The 22,395-nt window shown below is 44.4% G+C and overlaps 1 protein-coding gene across 1 annotated transcript in view; it reads right to left on the bottom strand.

The window, feature by feature from the left end:
* Positions 1-1,438: 1,438 nt before the first annotated feature.
* The window catches only part of LOC103067120 (maestro heat-like repeat family member 5), a 42,000-nt gene continuing 21,043 nt past the window's right edge, over positions 1,439-22,395 (bottom strand). The window contains exons 13-25 of the mRNA XM_088153002.1: positions 21,501-21,650; positions 19,272-19,426; positions 17,360-17,507; positions 16,425-16,606; positions 13,929-14,066; positions 10,528-10,642; positions 7,678-7,821; positions 5,596-5,772; positions 4,328-4,477; positions 3,143-3,268; positions 2,551-2,653; positions 1,732-1,797; positions 1,439-1,614 (exon numbers count right to left, since the gene is read on the bottom strand). Of these exons, the coding sequence (XP_088009128.1) occupies positions 1,439-1,614; positions 1,732-1,797; positions 2,551-2,653; positions 3,143-3,268; positions 4,328-4,477; positions 5,596-5,772; positions 7,678-7,821; positions 10,528-10,642; positions 13,929-14,066; positions 16,425-16,606; positions 17,360-17,507; positions 19,272-19,426; positions 21,501-21,650 (1,830 nt within the window). The remainder of the gene's footprint in view (positions 1,615-1,731; positions 1,798-2,550; positions 2,654-3,142; positions 3,269-4,327; positions 4,478-5,595; positions 5,773-7,677; positions 7,822-10,527; positions 10,643-13,928; positions 14,067-16,424; positions 16,607-17,359; positions 17,508-19,271; positions 19,427-21,500; positions 21,651-22,395) is intronic.

The following is a 22,395-nucleotide window of genomic DNA, read 5'->3' as shown; positions in this document are numbered from 1 at the left end:
GAAACTCTCCCTTGCAGAATATCAACCTATGATCTGTTCTGTGCATTCTTTTAGCACAGTATTCAATCTCTACCTTCATCCCTGTCCATCTATAGCTGTCCATTTCCCCCAGCAGTTACTATTTCGAGGCCTAAAGAATGCAATTAAGATGCACGTCGCTTGCTTGGTTAAGCAAACTGTGTGAGGGTTTGAATCCCAGCCTCACCACAGAGACTCTTCTGGCATCTCCTGGGCATTCAAAAAAAAAGAGGTACAGCTCCAGCTGAGTCTGCTGAGTCTGAAAACCTAAGCAGGGTTGGCCCTGGTTCATCCTCGGATGGGAGACCAGAGCACAGGCTGGACTGGGAAGGCCACGGCAGAAGGATTCAGGATTGAGAAACCAAGATGGTTTTAATGCCTGGAATTAAGAGTGTCGCAGCTGCTCTTGCTTGGAGATGCTTTGAAGTGGAAATGGCTCTTGCTCTGTGATCTTTGGCATGCAACGCCTGCCTCTTGCATTTCTTAGAAAGATGCTTTTCCTGCTGGCCCCCAGATGACTCTCTGCTCCGCAGAGGTGAGCGGCCATGCCACGTTCTCCTCTCGGCCCACCAAACTGCCATCTGTTCTCGTCTCCCAGAGAGAAGAGCCGATCTTCTAATTTCCACTTTCTCTCAGATTCTTCTATGGGTCACAGTATCCAGCTTGATGTATTCTTTTAAAATACATCCTGAAGTTTCTATGCAAGTCTGGTCCAAATTTCTCCACATCTGTGCATTTTTGTTTGCAGTTCTGCCAGAAGTAGATGCTCTTCGAAAACAATTTCCCCTAACAGAAGGCATATAAATACGGTACATTACTTTTATGATGTCTATGTTTTTGTACATCTTGTCCCTGAATATATTTTTTTGTTCTTGATAACCTTGATCAATACTGCTCTTCTGCACAACTGCAAGTATTTAAGCACGTTAGCTTGTTTTATAACAGGAGAAAATAATGTGTCAATACAGTTCTGTTTTGAAATGATTTTGTGTCTTTCAGGATTCTGCGTTCTGCTCAATTGCGCTGTAACCTATGGGTGGGCATTCTCCAGTGCTCAGTCACATTCTGGCTTAGTAAACTAAGTTTGCAAAGTCAGCATGCTTTGCAAATGAGACCACGGCCCTACAGGTTCCTGTTTCTGCAACAACAAATGCAGAGATGTTCTGGACGTTGGGTTGGCAACACAAGCATCAGCTTGGTGGTTGCCGCAACCCCCTCTCCATTTGCGCGCGTGGCTCTGTGACATTCCTGTGGCTTGCTCTCTGTAATTGTCCTGGCCTTCTCCAATGGCTGTTTCCAGAGTCACCCTGCCTGGTCCTTCCTTGGGGCTGTTTCTATGACTTCCCATCATGGTCCTCAGATGCCAGAATTCTCCTCTTGCTTCCCTGCTTTCCCCCAAGACCATGCTGGGGTAGAGGCATCACTGCTTCTTCTCAGCGGACAGCTTGGATATGTTCCTGGCTATCTTGGTGAGGAGCTGACTGGGAATGAGGATCGGGTTAATGCGATGGCCGCAGTGTCGAAACACTTCCTCCATACACTCCACAGCAACCTTGGCCACAGAAGCTTCGCAATCGCCCTGAAGGTCCCAGAGCGCTGAAATGATAAAAGAGAATTCATACTTCCTGAAAGCTACCTTGAAACCAACCGTGATAAGCTACAGAGCGTATGCAGAACCATCCCTGGTTCAACCTCATGAACTTTTTTACTCACCCAGATAAGCATCTTCAACTTCTTTCGCGGTGACTACATCTGGTTTCATGTACTGGGCACTGCATGCTTGACAGATGAAGAGAGAAAAAACTCAATTTGTGCCTCTGATCCTTGTTTCAACCACCCACATCCCAACCTCCATTGAGGCAATAGCAGTTTTTTAAAAAAAGGCTGGGAAAATCAAGAGGTCCTGCAAAGGGGCAATATCTAGCCAACCTTGGTTGAGATTTGGATTCTGTATCATTGTTGGGTTTTATTTGGTGAGCCTCCCAGAGTCAATTTGAGTTGGGCAGTGTCCAAGTCAAATAAATAATAATTAATCATCATCATCTTGAAAAAAAGCGAAGCAGAGGTGGACCCAATTAATACTTGGGAGATCCTGTGGTAATCCTGGGACTACAGGCAAGACTGGGAAGTTGAAAACATTTCCAGAAGACAAACCACTTCTGTGTTGTTGCCTATATAACTGAGAGAGATGTCCATGTTTGGCTGGCTACCCATTCAACACAAGGGGGATGTTATTTTTTAATAAATTGGGCCAATGTAGGGAGGGAAGGAGCGAGGGACTGGAAATCATAGCAAGGGAGAAGGCACCTGATAACCAGAAGTGCCAGGTGTCCCCATTGTTCAGATCAGCAAGAAGCTGATAGGAATTATGGAGAATCAGCTGGTCAGTCATGGCATAACATCAGCTTCCAATCTGATGCGATGTTGCTTAATTCTCTACTTTTTGATTGTAATTGCCAGCATGCATTGCATTAGGCTGAACATCTGTCTTGGCTTTCCATCCCCTTCTCCAGGAGTTGCATTTGTAATTACCAATTAATATGGCAGCTGCCTCTCGATAGCAGGCATTCTTGCTCTTCAGATAACTCGTCATCTGAGTTAGCATTGTGGGAAACCTTTGCTTGTATTTCAGTGCCTGGGGAAAAGAAGCAACAAACAGGCCATAGACTGTAGCTTCCTCTTTCACAAAGGGTGATGCTTCTAGTCCTTTTTTTAAAAAAATAATTCTTATGGAAGAAATGTTTAACGAAGTAAAAACCATGAAATGATAAAGAAAAAAGTAAACAAAGGAAATAGAAAAAGAAATAGAAATAGAAAAGAAAAGAAAAGGAGAAGAAAGGAAACGAAAAGGAAAAGAAAGTTTATAACGAAGTGGCTTCTGATCTTCTCGACAGCAGTTATAGATACATTTATATTTTGTCCTCTCTCTCTCAAGTTACTCATAATTACCTTCTTTCCAAAAGCTACCCTTTCTAATCCTCAAACCCATAAACCGGTAAGGTTTCTAGTCCTCATGGTTTCATGGAACCCCTGTTGTTCCTGAGAGAGCAGAAATCCAAGGAGAATCCCTCTAGTCAATGTCCTCCAGCCTGGAGCAAAATAATCAACTTTGGGTCATACTCACAATGAACTGGCAGATGTTTAAGTACAAGTTGTTGAGACTGGCATGTATTTCATAATCAAACAGGTTTTTGGGCATGTCCATCCAGTTCATGTAGGAGGCACAGGTGTTGAGTGTATTCCTGGAGACCTAGACCGTGGGATGAAAGATGGAGTCAGAGAGTTCTGATGCTGGTTTTGTACATGCTCTGCAGAAGAAATCCACCTGTTCTCCTAGCTCAGCAGGGGGGAACTTTGATAAGCTAACCCAGGACTAAGAGGTGTCAGTGCAAGGGGGACAGTGATGGCCATCCAGTCTCTGTCCTGAAAGAAGACATCTCTCAGCATCTGTAACAGGATGGTGGAAGAGCCAATCAGGTGCCAAATCTCTCTATTTTAGCAGAAGCAAAGCTGTAGAACAGAGAGAGGACTCTCCATCAATCCTGGGTAGCAGATCTGAGAACTGATGGGACTTGCAGCTTGGTAGCACCAGAAGGGCCACCCGTTGCCTCTTATTATCATAGAAGGATATAGTTAAATGCTCGAGATGCTATCTGGAGAACAGAACAGAACTGCTGGATCAGGCTAAGACCGATCTTGATTCAGGGTTCTGTCCCTCACAGTGGCCAACCAGATGCCTCTGGAGAGCTTGCAAACAGAAGATGGAGACCTACTCTTCCTCCTACAACTGGTATCTGGAGACAGTCTGATATCTGCAGATCACATAGAGAATGCGAACAAGGCTGGAAAGCCACAGAGAAAGGAGATTTTTAAAAAAACAAGTTCTCCAATGAATCTGACTTGGAGACCAAACAGAGCTCAACCCATTCAAGGTCAGTAGATATATACCTGCTTTGTAGTATCCAAAGCCTTCCCCAACCAAACTTCCTTCAGGTGTGTTAGCTCCCATCATCCTCAGTGGTGGTAAGGGATGATGTGAGATGTAGTCTAATAATATCTGGAGGCAGCCAGATGGGAAAGACTCCCATCGTACAATTTGTAGCTCTCATAGGGAAATTCTGTAACACGTGGACAATTTTCGGGTCTACAACAGGCAGCTTTAGGATTATCCAGAACCCCTTTGCATTATCAGGAGTATCCACATGATAGGACAACATTGCCCTGGGTTGGGATGGGGCGCAGGGAGATACCATGAAGGAAGTCGTATGCACAGACCATGAGCTGTAGGTTACCCAGCCCTTCAACTCACTTCTCTGGTGCAACTATCTGCGAGCTGGATAAAGAGAGGAACAAGATTTCGAAGGATGTCTTCCATCATGATGCCTCTTTGTGCCTCTCTCACTCCTTTCAAGAGTGTCCCAAATAGAACGATGGAGGAATATCGCAGTTCACTGTCTTCCTAAGAAGGAAGAGAAGCACATTAGTCACTCCAACAGCAGAGAATCTATGTAGCTCAGGGCCAAACTGTTGGGTTCTTGGTGTGATCTGAACTTGGTGGTTCTCCTGAAGACGTTTTGTTATGGTGACAGGAAAACAACCAAGTTCAGACAACATCAGGAACCCAACAGGTTAGTCACTCTCATATTTTGGTCAGGAAAATCTTGCCATAGTTTTCAGGACTTTCAGTTGAATGAATCCTTCTGCTGCTCTAAGGAACCTTCTCCAATCTGATATCTTCCAGATAGTTAGACTGCAACATTCTTCGTTATCCTAGGTTGGATGGAAATTATAAACCAGGAGAACTGAAGGGCATCAGTGTGACTTTAATTCAAAATGGGATGAACGTGGGCTCCTCAAGTGAATGCTGTCATGACTGGCAGCTCATCTGGGACTAACTTGTCTCAGCAAATTTTGGGAAATCCTCAGGGCAACCCAATGGTTGTGGTTGCCACCTTGACTCTTTTAACCCCTCCCCCATAGATACCCCTGGCCTTGCTATTAGGAAAGTTTTTTTTTCTTTTTCCTAGCATTCAACAAGAAGCTGACTTCCCATAACTTAACTCCATTATTTTGTGTCCTGCAAATTGCGTAATTGACAATTCCATGCTAACTACTGGCAATTGCTGTGAAGTGCTTATAGATCAACCTCTATGATAGACCAGTGTTTCTCAACCTCAGCAACTTTAAGATGTGTGGACTTCAACTTCCAGAATTCCCCAGCCAGCAGAGTTGAAATCCACTCATCTTAAAGTTGCTGACATTGAGAAACACTGATCCAGACTCTTTCCAGATATCAATACCAGATGGACTGGTGTGTGGTTTGCTGGAGCTGAAGGTAGTGATTACTTCATTCTCTTCCAGTCATCTGGCACTTCACCAGTTCTGTAGGATTGCTCAAAGATAATTTGAAAGCTTACGCACTGCTTTATATGACCATAACATAGTTATTGCTGAACTATTTCTAAGCATTCCTGACAAAATTAGAATTCTACAGATGGTCTCCAGGCCATATTTCTGGGAGAAAAAAAGAAATAGAAAAAGAGAGAGGATCAATTTGTCGTGATTTGGTTGACTTACATCACTGAAATACTTCAAGAGGTGTGGGATAAGAGTGGTTGCCTTGTATCCATAGATCTCAGCATCCAGATGTCGGAATGCATATTGAAGAGTCTTGATAGATTCTCTGGCAACATTCTTGTCTTGTTCGCTAGCACAGTTTATCAGGGGAATCAAAACAGGCTCTAAAAACTCATTCTGGAGGAATCAGGGAGAGAAACAAGCAATTAAACATGGCCACTGCAGTTCTCTGTAGTATACACAAACACTTCAGCTTACCCAGTTAAACATACCATAATATGCACCATTCCAAGCACATAAACATATGCACTCCTTCTTTGGGGTTGGTTGTAACTATGAGGAATCAGGATAAGATGTATAAATAAAGAAAACCGTAATAATCAGCATTCCAAGTCAAAATGGTCCATCATCTCCAGATCTGCAAGGGGAGATCTTTGGCAAGCATCTGGAAATAAGAGGCTGGAGGATTTTCAGGTCAGCTCAGTATCTTCCTCATCACAGGAGTTTCAAGACAAATCAGATTTGCACTCGAAGCAAAGCCATAGGAATGCAGTGGCTGGGAAGGCCCCGTGTGAGTTGACTCACTGCAGTAATTTCTTCTCATTGTAGACCCATTAGGAGATCTCAACCAGAAGAGTCAGGCTTCTTCTTTAGACATTGTAAGGAACATCTAAGGATACTTTTTTGAGCCACAAAGTGCAGTAACTCTCACGGTCCATCCCTCTGTTTAGAGATTAATCTGGCTGTTTTTCTTAGGGATATACAAGAATTCTATTGTTGCAGGGAACAAAATTAGTCCTTGGTGGGGCGAATGCAGAGGTAGGCAGTGTGGTGCCCCTGGGTGCAATTTGTCTTCTCTTGTGTCCATCATCTCCTTATCCCACCTGACTTTTAAAAAAGATTATTTTTAAAAAATAAATAACCATGTTTGTTTGTTTGTTTGATTGATTATATGCCATTAAGTTGGTGTCAACTCTTAGCAATCATGATGATCTGTCCTTTACTTGGTCTTCCAACAGTGCACTCATCGCCACCGTAACAGAGTCCATCCACCGTGCTGCTGGTCATCCTCTTACCTCCCACCTTTCCCAGCATTAGAGCCTTCTCCAGAGAGCTAAACCTTAGCATAATGCATCCAAAGTAGTTTGAGCCTTGAGTGAGAATGATTCGTTTGATGGTTCGTTGGTTTGTTTTCTTGGCTGTGCATTGTCTTCTCAATAGCCTTCTCCAACACCAAACCTTAAAAGCGTCAATAGTCTTCCTGTCCTGCTTTTTCAAAGTCCAACTTTTGCTTTGATTGAGTGTCACAGGGAAAACCATGGCTTGCACAATTCTGATCTTTGCAGGTAGAGACACAACACAGCATCTGAATATCTTTTCCAAAACCACTTAGTTTTCTGCTTATTTACAGCAATGTATTTGGGCCCCACTGGGATGGGAGAGGGCACCTCAAGATGCTGCATGCCGTTTAGTGAATGAGTGCCTCACTATGCCATTTTCTGAATGTGCCCTACAACATGCTCTCACAAATGTGCTCCAGGTCCCAAGAGTCAAATTTCTGTCTAGGGCTAACTCAGGCAGGCATGAGGTCCACCTCATATTTGTCTCATTAAAGAACATGCTTCAAGTTTTATCTTTTTTAAAAAAAAATAACTACTTAATGCCATAAGCTTATGCCGTCAACGGCAGTGTAGGCCATTGATGAGGCTCTCTCTGTTTTCAGTGCCTCCTGAGCTGACCAGGTGACTTTACAACTCTAAGCCTTGTTCTATGCACATTACTGTTTGATTTTGATTACGTGCCATCCAGTTGGTGTTGACTCTTGATGACTGCATAGACGGATTTTCTCTAGGAGGATCTGGCCCCAGTCTGGTCCTTCAGATCTTCCAGGGGTGCACCCATCTCTGTAGGAGGTGCAGTGCTGTAGCTGAGTCCATCTCTGTGGCTGCTGGTGTTCCTCTTCTTCTCTTTCCTCCACCCTCCCAGCATTATAGACTTCCCAGATAGCAAGGTCTTTGCATTACTACACACACATTGCTACTACTTTGGGAAATCACTCACCTCCAGCACCCCATCTCTTACCTCAAGGGAGTGCTGCATTAGGTAACCCAGACCCCGAATGCTGAATGCTCGGAACGTGGGATAAGGTTGCATCAACCATTCGTGCAGAATTTCCAGGATGTCTTGCTTCATGAAGAAGAGTCCTATCTCACGGTGATAGAGAAGCTGAGAAACAAGAGTTGTGATGCTGAGTGTGAGCAAAGCAAAGGAAGGAGAAATCCCCCAAGAGTCCGTACTAAGATATTTCAAATTCAGCAATTAAGGGGAGAAGAAAAAAGAAAAGAGAAGAAACCCACTTAAAGATCTGGCAAAGTATGGCAAAAGTTAGAATAAATGATAGTTAGAAGTGTATAAAACTGCCCTCAATGCAAAGCAGAAGAAAAATTTGGGGATCATTATGAAACAGAACACCCTCCAAACATTTCATATGACAGAATTATATTGTCAATTACATATTAGTTGACTGTTTTATAATGGTACACATATAAATAATAGTTATTTCATAATATATTAAACTTACAAAAATGACCTTGTAGAAACACTATAGGAAGGGCATATTAGGGTAATCAGACTAAATATATGTATTTGTATTCAATAGAATATATGTATTCAGTCAGGCGAGTCCAGAGTAACAGCAACAGATACGAAGTCAGAAGAAGAAATAGTACATTTAGTTAATAAAAAGGTAATGCTTTTATTGTGTTATAGCAATGTTTCTCAACCTTGGGAACTTTAAGATGTGTGGACTTCAACTCCCAGCATTCCTTGCTGGCTGGGGAATTCTGGGAGTTGAAGTCCACACATCTTAAAGTTCCCAAGGCTGAGAAACACCGTTATATAGTTTTGAATGATACAATTCTGTTGAACTAAATTATCTAGTTACAGAGGCAAATTTATCAGCGAGTGTATCAGAACATCGATTTTGGCTTTATTCGGTTTATTGCGTTTCTTTCCGCAACGTTAAAAAATATTAAAAGCTAGTAGCCAATGTGGCCAATTCCACGTACATTTTAGCTTCAATTCAATTGGGTGTCATTAGTTTAATGACACCCAACTGAATCATTGGATTGCAAACCATCAGTGACAAAAGGTTAGAAATACAGGATGACGTATAATATAAAATAACAATATAGAAGCCAGCCACAATGATAGGCATGGCAATTAATTTAAATTTTACGGAAATATCTCTTCACGTTTTGAACCAAGACAGGAATCTGGCCATTTTCAGTCAATAAATAAAAGCTGTTTGATTAGATGGGTCACTGGGTCACCTAGCCCTCCAAATCAGGATAGAAAGTAAATAGTCGAGAGTGAGAAATGGGATGTCTACAGAGAAGGGTCAAAAAAGCCAAGATGGCAAGTGTGACTGTATGTTGGAGGCCCCATCCCTTTTAATGTGTAGTATATGTGCAATGCATGTAAAAATGTTTTCTCTTTCAGCCATACCAACACACTGGATTCATAAAATCCAGTTAAACCAAGTCATCCAAAGAGGCTTCAACTGCATAACTGGGTCAAACTTTATTAGTTTCAATCTTAGTTAGTTGTGTCTGAGCATGTTGGGTGAACTGAGTCTGCTTGGCTAATTTATGATTCCAGATACTGCACAAACTCAGAAAATTCGGTTAATTCGGGCCTTCTCGGCTGTGGCCCCCGCCCTTTGGAATATCCTGCCCCTGGAGGTGAGATTGGCCCCTTCGCTCCTGACCTTCTGGAGGGATTTGAAGACCTGGCTCTGCTACCTGGCCTGGGGTGGGGAGGGAAGGCATCAAGGGTGGGGATGGCTGGCCCCTTAGAAGCCTTTCGTCTGCAGCTCTGGTAACCATCAGCCTCTTGGGCTTTTCTTGTCTGGTAATGTTTTGTATAGGTTTTAAGTTTTATATATTTATTGTTTTAATGGATCATGTGAGTTGCCCAGAATCCCCCATTAGGGGGAGATGGGTGGAGATAAATCAAATCAATCAATCAATCAATCAATCAATCAATCAATCAATCAATCAATCAATCCGTGATCAGACAAACGTGTTGTGTAAACCTAGCAAAGGCACAATGGCCCTTTAAAAGCAAAGATAAAAGGGATCATGATCTGGGCCAGCCAACTGGTACTCCATGAAGCTTAAATGGAGAAAGATGGCTTCATAAAGCCAAACAATTAGCCCTGCAGAGCTGGATTAGAAGGAGGGTCCCTGATTGTTATCCAGGCTAGCCAATCAGGGGGAAGAGAATGATGAAATGCTAAGAAAAATGGCAACTCAGTCCTGAGGGAAGTGTGAGTAAGAAACTCAAACTAAACCCACCTTAGTTTGGTTGGTATAAGCTGAGAAAGAAGGAAATGAACGAAGAGCAAGAATGAAGAGCATTCCTGAATTCTCCGCTGCTTCTGTTTCTTAACCTGGCCTACCTTGAAAGGCTGACAGGGGGAGGGGAGCTCCAGACTATTACAAGACCAGCTCATTGTCACATGAACAGCTGACTGAAGAGGTGGAAAGGAAGCCATTCCAGGTTTGTTGTCACATTATAGAAGATACCCTCATGCCTTCTCAGTTTTCAAGGTGGACCAAGCACAGCTCCCTGCCCCCCACTGGGAAACTCTTAAGTCTTGCCACTCTGAGCATTGCCCCTAGGCCTGTATGGTCTAGCCAATCCCAAGATCACAGTCTGCTCTTGACCATGTAGACCCAGCCTGGGTTCCTTTTCTAGACCTCCAGAGCAGTGTTTCTCAACCTTAGGAACTCTAAGATCTGTGGACTTCAACTCCCAGAATTCCCCAGCCTGGGGAATTCTGAGAGTTGGAGTCCACAGATCTTAGAGTTCCTAAGGTTGAGAAACACTGCTCCAGAGTGTTGGGGTGCACCATGACTTCCTGCTTACCTCAGTGAAGAATGCCATCCCAATGGTCCTCTCTTTTGAATCAGGACGGCGCAAGTACGTGTTGGCCTGTTTGAACATCATCTTGAGGTGCAGTTTGGAAAACATAAACAAGGTCCTGAAAGATCAAATATTGAGGAATCAGACAAGGTCTGCTGGTTAGTGAGAAGAGCCACCAAGGTCGAGAGAGCAATGTTTGAATTATCGGCAGAGGGATTTAATGAATTACTCAGTTTAGAGAATTACTGTGGCTGCCCATCTTAAATTTAAACCCTGGGCGGTTGATAAATAAATAAATAAAACCTCAAAACGCAAATCCAAACAAAGTTAAAAATAACCATATGGATATTTAATGTGGATAAAAATAACCATATAGGTGTTTAATATCCTTGTGGATAGTCTGGAGGTTGAATCATGGCAACTGGACTTCTTTTCTTTTTGGTTAGTCTGTACGATAGGTGGTTTGAGAGAGGAGTGAAGGAATCCATTTATGCCAAAGTGGAAAATCCTTCCCTCAATAGAGGTGGAGGCCTCAGACCCAACTTGTCTTCCATTTTCCAGGCTGCTCTTTCAACAGTCCCCAGGAAGATTAAGAACAGTTCAAAAGTTCACCAGGAAGGCAACACTTAACATCCCCCTGGGGATGAGTGAGGGACTAGGAGCAAGACATCTACATCTCAAAGACTCTACTAATCACATCTCCTATTGTCCCTTCAATGGGTGTATCAAGCTAGTAAGAAACACAGCCACCCTGGAAGACTTTTATGGAGTCCCCCTAACCAACTCTTTTAGACTGAAGAAGCTGCTTGGACAAGTAGTGAAATATCTCTAACCAAAAAGAAAAGAAGTCCAGTTGCCATGATTTAACCTCCAGACAATTCCACCTGGATGACTGAGAATCTTCATAAACATCCTTGTGAATATTTAATGATGTGGACAAGTCTGGATCCGCCCAAGTTTAGAGAAATCAAGACCTCTCTGAATGGAAACCACTACAAAAGCTGGTGGGTAGCTGAGCCCCCTTTGGTCCCTCTCTAATTATACCACCGAGAAGAGCCAAGATGATTGTAACCTATGTCTCTCTCAGGATAGCTTCACCAAGACTGGGTTAAACCAAGATATTTAGTCTTTTAAAGCATAACATCAATACATTAATTCCTTTGCATGATTGCAGGAGAGTGCAGGTCAGGTCCAGCCATTATTTCCAATTCTCTTGCCCTTCTTAATGCTCACCCACTGAGACCATGACCAGCCTATGTGAGTCTCAGCTGTCATCTTGAAGCCACCAAAATGGCCTTGTCAGAGGCACAAGTAGATATTGTATTATGCCTAAAATTTCATTCCTTTTTTGATGGGGAAGTCCTAAATCTTCCCCATCAAAGGCCATCCTTAACACATGGTGGATATTCAAGGGCCATCTTGGACACGTGGATGATGCAAAGTGGGTGCAGCAGGATTTTATTTTATTTTTCTTGGCCTTTTTGGGAAGAGAGATTTGGTATTTTCTTGTTTTTATCAATTTCATTAAGCCTCTTTGAAGGCTTGATGGATTGATTATGTGCCATCTAGTCTTGTCAACTCTTAGCAACTACATAGGCAGAGGTTCTCCATGACGATCTCTCCCTAACCAGGTTTTCCAACAGTGCTCCCATTGTTACTGTAATGGAATCCATCCCCCTTGTTGCTGGTTGTCCTCTTCTTCTGTTTCCTTCCACCTTTCCCAATGTTCTCAAGGGAAGTTTTCGGTACGGTCAAACTCAAATGACTTGTATTCCAAAGATGGCTGAAGTCTGAGTATCTCTAAAGCCTTAGACCCTTTATTTGAATATTGATTATGTGCTATCAAGTCAGTGTTGAGTCTTAAGGACCATATAGATAGATTTTTTCCATGATGATCTATTTGATGATCCATTTGCTTGTTTTCTTCTGAAAGCTTACAATTTATATGTTTCTTGTGCTTTCCACTTCAAAGGATAGGAAACCATGCCAGAGGAAGAGAGGAATGTGTGTTACTGTTTTTATCTTCAGCTTCACTTTGAAGCTGACAATGTGCTCTCAGACTGCATCTGGTGACCCTGGAAGGGACACAAGATTTGCTGGTTGAGCAAATTCAGAAGGTACTTCCTTGTGTACAGAAGCTGCCTTAACACTCTCATTTGGAGTAAAGCCTGGGTCTTAAAGGAAGTTGAATCCTGAAAACTCCAAAGAGGGAGCAAAAGAACTTTTGCATCTGCTCAAGCCCCAGGATTTTCACTTGAGATTTTCCTCCAAAAGTTGCATCAGCTGGGCTACCACGGCTGGCAACACACCAACGGATTTTTTCTCCTGTGTTGAAGTGATACATTTTAATTTTGACTCATGATTGTGTCTAACCTATTGCATTTTGCTTATTTACATATGCACACACCCACGTACCTGTGTAGCGGGTTCTCCAGGGTAAAACCTAGTAACCTAGTAACTCCTATAGCGGCCATAGGCACAGATGCAATGCTTTGCATTGAAAACTGCCTGGAGAGCTTCTGCTATCAACCTAAATAGTCTTGTTTGGATCAATGTTTCTGCTGGGGAATTCTGGGAGTTGAAGTCCACACCTCTTCAAGTGGCCGAGGCTGAGAAACACTGCTCTACAGAGTCTTCCTCTCTCTTGTTAGAAATGCAGAGGAAGTGAAGGTGAGACTTTTCACAGACAGAAGGTGCATTCTGCTTCAGAGATGGGCTCCACTCCCCTAACTTTCCTTCAATTTCCACAGAAGAAATCTGTTTTGGGGGTCAGTTTCTCCTGGTTTCCAAGCAGCAGCACCCACTAGATGGTTGGTCAAAACAGTGGTCCAGGCAGGGTGGGTTGGTTTTTATTTCGGCTGCTGCACACGTCTTGACTTTGGTCCCAGGCCTGGCACTGATGTTTATTATTTGTTCAATGGCCTGTTTTTGTTTTGCTGATTTTGCTGTTTATTAGATTATTTTAGTCTGGGCTCTCTGCTTGATTTAAAGTTTTTAGCAGTTTTTATGCTTTCTCTAGTTTCATGCGCTGCCCAGAGTCCCCTTGAGTTGGGCAGCCAATAAATTTAAATATTATAATAATGATGATGATGATGATAATATTCATTTTGTTACAAAGTTTTTATCCTGTCTTTATTGTTAGCTGCCCAGATGCATGTATTTTAGATGACTGACTGACTGAATGAATGAATGAATGAATGGGCTTGCCTGGCGTCTTTATGCAAGGCCCATGCCTCTGGCCCATGAGCACAATGCATATGCAAAAGGGGTGAGGCTTGTATCACAACACCATAACTGCCCTCTTGTCTGTTTTGACACACACACACACACACACACACACACACACACGCATGCCACAGATGCTATTGCTTGTAGCCAAGCTGTTCTGTCTGTTGGTTTCTTACCTGACCAGGTGAAGAATGCCATCAAAATAAGTCTCTGGAGTTGACAGCATGCCCCAGCAGCCTACTGACCCCAAAGCATTGTACTCCTTTTTGTAGCCGGCACACACAATCAGGTTTTTTAGAGCTTGCACGGCAGTGCTAGGTCAGACAAAGGAGCAAGAATCAGTGCAAATCATTCAGCTGTTGCCCCCTGCGAAGGCCACGCTTGCACTGACATCAATCTGCCACCCGCCGGCGTTCAGGGTATCTTCAGGTTTCACTTTGCGGCTTGCACAGCAACCACAAAACACAACACAAAGCAAAAAAACCCAAAACACTTTTTTTCTTCCCCTCTAGTAATCAGGTTGGTTGTTGGACTCGAGGTGGTTTGGTTAATTTCAAGTTTCTTTGGCCTGCACCCCAGAGAAGCATCATTTAGACTTTTTTTCTTTTTAACCTCAGGAGAAATAAGCAGCAGCAGCAACAGAATAAGCGACAAACACCTGGCCCAGGAAGAGATGCCTGAACCTACCAAGTGACGATGTTGGGAGAGGCTAGGCATCTGAAGGGTGTGTCAGTACATAACATGGACCTCCCGGCTGGTGGGATGCAGGCAATGATAAGTCAGTTTGCAAGCTAGTCTCTAGATAAGAGATCCTAGTCTGCACAGGCTAATATGAACTGGGGGTAAAAGTGGGCTTGGGCCATACTGGTGGCACACACTGACTCAAAGGTCCCCAAACTGATTGGCGTTGTGTCTCGTCACCTGCAAGGAATGCTGCATATGGCATGACTAGGATGAGGACTGCTAACCAAGTTACACCTACTCTGATCAAAAAGCATTCCATTAAAGCTGTGACTGAACCAAGCCATGATGGCTGGCAGTGTCAGTATCTATGGGCCCATCCTGAGGTGATGTGACTGGGCTCAGTTGCTGTAAACCTTGATGAGTTTTGGGGGGTTCAGCAGTGTTTTGTGAATCTAGCCATGGTTCAATAAAGCAGGAATGTATGAATCTAGTAACCAGGTTAAGTATGTGGTGAGCACACAGCTAAAGAGTGGCCCAGGACTTCCCCTCTCCCCGTCTTTCCCACAGTACAAATACTGAAGGCCAGACATGATTCCCATTCTAAATTATTCACGGACGTTTTTCTTGACATGGAGCATCATCAGTTAATGGTGACTTCACCGCCATGACCTGAGATGGTGGCCAATTTTTTAAGACGGCTTTAAAAGGAAGGAGAAAAGGGTTTTATAATGGATGATGGAGCCATTGATTCGATAAATTGAACCACCAAGGTCAGAGGAGGTTGATCTGCTAAGAAGGCTTCCATCGCTTTGAGCTCCTTGTGAGCTCCACATGTGTAGAAAGTAAGGAAGAAGATCTTGACAGGAATATGCAAGAGCTGTTCCTAGGCAAAGGGGGCTGAAGGATTCTGTAAGCCTTGGGAGACAAGATACTATTTGGAAGAGGCTCCGGCAGGCACCCTAAGAAGGAGAAGGAGGTCCAGCACAGACTTGCAAGATTCCGCTATTCCAGTCAATCTCAATAAAAGTAATTTTAGCCTCCCTAAAGTTGGTTTTAGCCTTCCCGGAGTTGATTTCCTGGTCTGGGCATCTGGTTGGCCATTCTAGGGAGCAAAATCTTCCATTGGGCCAGGCAGGGCAGCCTCTGGTCTCCCAATCTATTTTGTTGCGGCCACCCCTGAGATATGGCAGGGTGAGTATTGAAAATGGGCAGTCTTTTGTCTCCCCATGTTGAGTCCCAGAGAGCCTGGCTTTGCTCCCCAAATTTAAGGTTGACCGTGCTCTGTGAGTTCAGCCAGAAAATATTGCCTGGGGCATACAATTATTATAACAGCATTTAAAACCAGAGCCCCTTCCCTGCCTTAAGAAAAGAGCTAGGAAGAACTTCAGGGCGTGAAAGAGAAGGTGGTGCAAAGTTATGGGACGAGGACTGGGGAGACTTCCATTCAAATACATCCTCAGACCCGGAAGCTTCCTGGGGGATTTTCCCTGGGATGTCCACAGGGACCACCACTGTCCAAAGGGGGATGGTGACCAGGCAGACAAAGCCCTGCCTCTTTTTATATGGGGTTCAATTGCTTGATGGCGTCCGCCATTTTGGGCCATTGACGGCCTATGTGGATTCCCCAGGGACTCAGGCTGTTGTAGGATAAATTAGAGAGGGAATGTTTCCTCAGCTGTCTGGAGCGCTGGAGAAAGATGGGATAGGAATATGAATGAATGAATGAATGAATGAATGAATGAATGAATGAATGAATGAATGAATGAATGATGCAACCCTTCCTGTTTTGCATCTTTGGCCTCCAACCATAGTCCTGGTCCTTCAGGTCCCTGTTGATACATCACCCTCTGCTGCTGTTGGCTTAGGTGGACCCAATCCATGGGAATGACGAGAACGCCTGGAGTGCATCTTGGGGGAAATCTATAGGCAACCGCTCAGGTTTGCACAAATGGAGAAAGGATCCAGCCTGGGCCCAGGAGATCTCTTACCTCAATGGGGTGGATTGTGGCAGAACCTCAGAGGCCACGCTTGTTTTCCTGGATCCATGCTTCTCTGTCCCCATCACGAAATAGATCTGCGTGGCCAGTGCAATTAGCAGGTTGGGGAATTTGTTCTGGAGAGCATCAGAAGCCTCAGGCAAGGAGAGGATGACGCTCAGAGCATTGGTGGCCTAGAAACGGGACAAAAAGAGATTCTCCTTCAGCACAGGAGGTTTCTTAAATTACGAAGTCCAAAAGTGGAACTCTTTTGTGGTGGGCAAGCCAGGGGAACACCTTTTCATTCCCCCGGGGTGCTGAGCAGGAAGTTCTACGTCCGAGCCCTGGTGCAATGTTTTGCTGGAAGTATGACTTCCGAGACACTGATTCTGCAACCCCTCCTGACTTCGAGAGGACAGTGGGGTGCAGATAGAGGATGAAAGGGAGACGAAGCTTGGGCAGAAAGCAGTGCAAGCGAGGCAGAAGAAGGGACAGAGAGATTGCTAATCTGAAGTTACTTTTTTTGCCCTCGTTCCCAAGCTCACTTAGGAGGGTGTGTTCTTGACTCTCCTGATATGACACGCAGTAGTTAGCTAGACTTTCTCCTTTTCTATCATGTATTCTCTTAAATCAATCTCCTTTTGGTTAGTTATCAAACCTGCTCGGCTAATCCTTGCTCAGGTCAGATTCCCATGCTCAGGGCTGTCCAGGAAGCACACAGACAATGCTCCAATCTTCAATGGGGCTTTTTTGGCCTTTGCCCCAAATTTTGTTCCAATTTCAGCCCCCAACCAGTTGGCCCACTGCCTCCCCCCAACTATGGCAGGCCTGCTCTTATGCCTCTGACAAGCTCTGGTGGGGAGAAGTCTTCTTCTCAGACTCTCCCCCTGCATCACCAGGGCCCCATTTCTAGATAAATGAAAAGGGGTGGTTGGTTGACTGTTTACCGCAATTGGCATGATAGACTTGCTGTTTCGCCTCATGTTGCTTTCCGAAATGGGCTCTTCGTCCTGCAGCCTTTTCAGGAGGGGTCTCATAATCTTGGCATTGGAATACGGGTCTGCAACCAGTGCCCTCCATATCTGTGTTGCACTGCTGCAGATTTTCAAAAATAGATTTTGAAAAGTGAGAGCTCTAATACTTTCCCCTTTTCTGTTCAGAAGAAACTTCCCAATAGGGTGGCTTCCAACGTGGCCAAAGGAATTATGGAAATCTATAGATGGGCGGGAGAGACCAAAGGCCTAAGTTTCAGTTGCTCCAATTTAAAACAATGTTCCTACTGGCCAATTGGGGGTGCAGAACAAGGGCGTCAGGATCACTGGCACCCCAACATTCCCACCCACCCAGATCTTTACGAGTGTTTCTAACGCCTTTTCAACAACTGCAACTCAATTAAAATGTTTAATGTAGCTGAAGAAAAAGCTATGAAACATACAAGGAGTAATTGAATTAATAACATTTTGATAATTGAACCTTATTGAAATTAACATTCTATTTTATTTTCTTTGGGTCAATTTTTAGACCACTCATGGCCAAACTCCCCAAGCAGTATACAAAGTGCCCCGAACCTAATAAACTGAAACAGGTAAGATATAGAAATATTGCAAACTTCCATTAACGTAGAATTAAATTATCATTTCAGCAAGAGGGGTCACCATTTTAAACTGTAAACCCAGCTGAACATATCTTTGAGCTAATCCCACTCCTTCAGCCTCTTAAAGGAGACTTCTATCCTTGGTCTGAAAAAAAGGTTGTGCGTCCTTCCATTAAACTATGATTGATCAAATCGGCCGAGGCCACAACATGATTTCTGATTTTTGCTTGTTAAAAAGCAAAGAACTTCCACATAAAAGGAGAAGAAGCAGGCTGGGAGCATTTATGTTTGAGGCTGAGGTAGGTCTGGTCCCCCAATGCTAATCAATTATACCCTAACCTGGCATTCTTTAACCTCAGCTCCCATCATCCACCATCGGCATACACTTCTGGTTCAAATGGAAGCGTAGGGCAACTCTTAATTTGGACAGGATGAACAAGCAATTTAAAGGCAAACTTAGGCCTTGGGTCCAAAGACTCATAAGCAAAATTAGGGAGAAAATATTATCGGCACCAATTTGTGGGGCAGGAAATATTGATTTTCCAGAGGGATTAAAATACTGAAGCAGGCCGTGACTATTACCCATACTTTTCCCCATTTTCTTGGAAATAGTCCATGTCTGAGTGGAAAAGAAAGGTTTCAAACCATTTGTGGCATGAGAAACTTTGACTTCCAATGCCTTGTGGCTAAATTCCTGAGCATGCGCTGTGGCTAAGTATTATATGAAACTGAGACAGTAATTTTGCATCATTTGTTCAATGACTGCTAGAAGACAGAGGTAATGTGTAGCACTGATAGAATCCCCCCACCCCCACCCATTGGTTCCCTTTCCCATTTTTTCAGAAGTTCCTGAAAAATATATTTTTGCGGCTTTGTCTAAGTTACTATCTCCCTGCGAAGGAGAAAGGGTTGCCAACTGATTTGACTGCACGTAGCCTAACTTGCTCCTCTGCCTTTGCAGCATTTGATCGGCAGCAATGAAAGCCTTCTGAAGCATGGAAACTCTTCAAAGTACAGGAGCACCAGCAGGTGAAAAGTTGGCAACTCCGCTGCACCCACAGGGGCACTGTTGAACAGTTGGCAAGCCATGCCATGCCATGCCATCAAAGGCCTGTGCTTCGGTTGGCAATCCCTTCAACAGGGCATCTCTGACATCTGAAATGCCAGGGAACACAGATCTGATAGACAATGGAATAGTTCTAGTTGCACAGTGCCTATAAGAAGAATGAGAGAGAGATGATATGCCATCTCCTTGAGGTCCCTACTTATCGCACTCCACCGAACACTCCAGAAGCATGTCTACCACTCCGTTCAGACGTTTCGAAGCCAGGTGACACACTGACTGCAGCGTTTCTTCTTTGGTGGCCGGGTCAGTAATCTTGGGGAGACGGCTGTAAACTTCCTTGATAATCATGGGCAGCTATGGCAAGAGAGAGAGATCAGGGTGACGAGATCCACCATTGGTCTCCATTTCTTCCCACCCTTTACATCCAAAGGGTGGTTCCTGCTCCCCCTCTTAAGTCAGCTTCTCCCACTGCTTAATTTAGGGGTGGGTGCAGGGTGTGATCAAAAGAGTCAAGATGGTGGCCACGAGGATGTGATTGACGTTCCACCCAATTTTTATATTCATGGCACATAAAAAATGGGCTGAACTTTGATTGCACTGCCCTGAATGCCATCCTGACTTTTTGGTCCACACCCAGCAGATACCTTGGCTTACTCCTTATAGTAAATGGAATTGGGTGTCTGCTAGCAGTTGGGGGCCTCCTATCTTTAATGAGCCCATGTAGAGGGGTTGGAGAAAGGCCTAAAGCTCAGAATGAGCTGAGGATGTTAAGAGCCACAAGAAGAGCCGAGACGCTTCAGATGAAAGGGAGAGGACCTCATTAACGTGGCAACTGCTCTGGGAACACGTCAACACACTAACATGTAGCAGATAAAACGCAGAACTACTCCTCTTTTGGTTCAGTCCTCTCCAAGAAAAAAGGGAGAGTTCCAACAGGAATTCCTTAAGAGTGGGAAAAAGAGGCAGGATTGGAGTCTGAGAGGGATGGAAGTGGGGCCAGGCAATTTCGCTTTACTCTGAATGGGTTTAAATCTTGAGGGTCAGTTGAATTGCACCCAAGGGTACTGAAAGATCTAGCTGATGGGTTTGGATGAAATCAATCTTTAGGCATTATTTCTGAGAACGTATGGAGAACTGATGGAGGAAAAGAGATGCTATACCTAATTTTGGGGGGGGGGGCGGGGGAGGGAGGAAAATCAGGAGAACTAAAAATTGATTAGTCTGACGCTGATACTTATGAAGAAGTGTAAGAACTTTGGAAACAATACGGTTATGTCTGCAGGCTTCCGGGGAAGAAATGGTGGAGTGAAGATGGCTTCGTGAAAGCGGAGCTGACGACCGTGGCGGATTGAAGAGCCACAATCGTCCACAAGTGCCCCAGACAGCTGCTCCTTGGGAGGAGACCACAAAACAAAGGACTGTGGTGGGTTTATCACTCTGGGAGACGAGGGAAGAGCCACCCACTCTTAAGGTATCATTAAACTGGAGGGAAGTATCAAGTGGGAATCACAAAGTTTCATCAACTCTTCAAGATTCTTTAATTGACTTAGGTTTTATGTGATTGCATATTTATCTATTGTTTTAATGAGTTGTGAGCTGCCCAGAGTCCTCCATTAGTGGGAGATGGGCGGGGATACATTTAATAAATAAATACATGAATTAGGGAATGGGGAGAATGTTATCTAAGGACACAACAGAGTGGGGTGATGGAAAGAAGAGCCAAAGTACAGTGTCACTCACGGTCCCCCTCCTGTCTAGACATCAAGAGACTAATCTAGGTCTTCCTATTAGAGGTGAAAAAGAATTCTGCTGGGGTTCCTGCAGGAAGCAAAAGACGAGGAGGAGGAGGAGGAAGAAAACAGAAGAACATAACACAGACAAGTGTCCAGTCCTGTTCTCTCTAATTTCAGAGTGCAAGATGCAACATAATGGAAGGCAGACGCTCACTGAATGTCACGGAAAGCATCAAAAGTAAGAGCAATTTGACAGTGGAATCTGTGACCCAGAACGATGGTGGGAGGGTTCAAACAGAGGTTGGACAACTAATGAGCAGAACTAATTCCCCACCTCTGTGCTACAGCTTTTTCTGAGCTGGTGCCTTTTGATGTATGGGACTACCACCCCCATTAACCCCAGTCAGGTCCAGACTTGACGCCTGAAGACAACTTGGGTAGATAAATGTAGCTTTCGTGAAAACAATGTGGCTGTTTTTGCTCTTACGTTCTTCTGGGATGTCTACCCAATTTAGTCTACTGCCCTGAGATTACCTGGTGGTCTCCCACCCAAGTCCTAGCTTTCTTAAAGCCAGCCAAAGTCAGCTAAGTGCTGTCACTAATAGGAACTCAAAGCGCAAGGCCACGCACGTTCTTGCTTCCCTTTCTACAAGACCTCCTATTTCCCCCTCACTCCAGGCAATGGGTTTTCTTACTTCCTCCATGTCCATCCCACATTCCTCCAGGAAGGAGCTGAGCAGCAGTCCCGCGGCCTGAGAAATGTTCTTGTCTTCGTGTGTGAGCGACCTGATTGCTTTCAGGACAAGCTCTGTGATCTGCGGGGGGGAGAGATGCTCACCAAAGGCCTATTGGAAAGAAGGAAAGGACACCACGTAGAGATGCATCAGGATTTTTACTCATTCTCCCCACAAGCCAAGAGGGCCTTCAGAGACTTTGGCCCAGATTTGGGGAAATCTCTCCATGCAGAGAGGCAGGACTTATTCTGTGTAATCAGGGAGGTCCACTGATATCAGGGGGTGTGTTAAAAAAGTCAACACGGCAGCTGCAATTGCTTGCTCATGGCTGCTGTTTTGACTTTTTTGCCCCCCCGACACTCCTGTGTGTAGCGGAGGCCATATTGATCCCCACAAGATTTCTCCTGGCCCTTTGGGACTGGCAGCGAGATCTTTTGATGCAGGTATGTATCCGGTAAAGCCGTGTTTCTCAACCTTGGCAGCTTTCAGAGGTGTGGACTGCAACTCCCAGAATGCTCAGTGTTGAGCAACACTGCTGGGGGCAGGTAGCATGGACAGCCCCAAAGGGAGGGGCCCTTGGTTATCCCAGCCTTACCCCTTTTAAGTACATAACAGTCGCAGAAGAGAGATGGAAAGTAGGACACCAGGTGATCCATCCTCTACTCTGCACCATGAATGAAACAATTGGGTGGACGGGGATGACGTATGTAATAAAATCCACAACTCCTTCTCTCAGAGAGGTTATTTGTTTGGGGGGCAAAGGCAGATCTCGAAGGGAACAGAGAGAGCTAGGAGTTGAGGACTGAGGCAAGAACCAGTGGGATTTGACACCGACCCACTCCTTCAGAATTTAGCT

This window comes from Python bivittatus, unplaced genomic scaffold (genome assembly GCF_059951505.1).
Source record: "Python bivittatus isolate LINGU-HERP-01145 unplaced genomic scaffold, Pbiv_v1 ctg000570_np1212, whole genome shotgun sequence".
Taxonomy (NCBI): domain Eukaryota; kingdom Metazoa; phylum Chordata; class Lepidosauria; order Squamata; family Pythonidae; genus Python; species Python bivittatus.
Note: the sequence above shows the minus strand (reverse complement) of the source record. Positions and strands in the feature narration are given on the sequence as shown.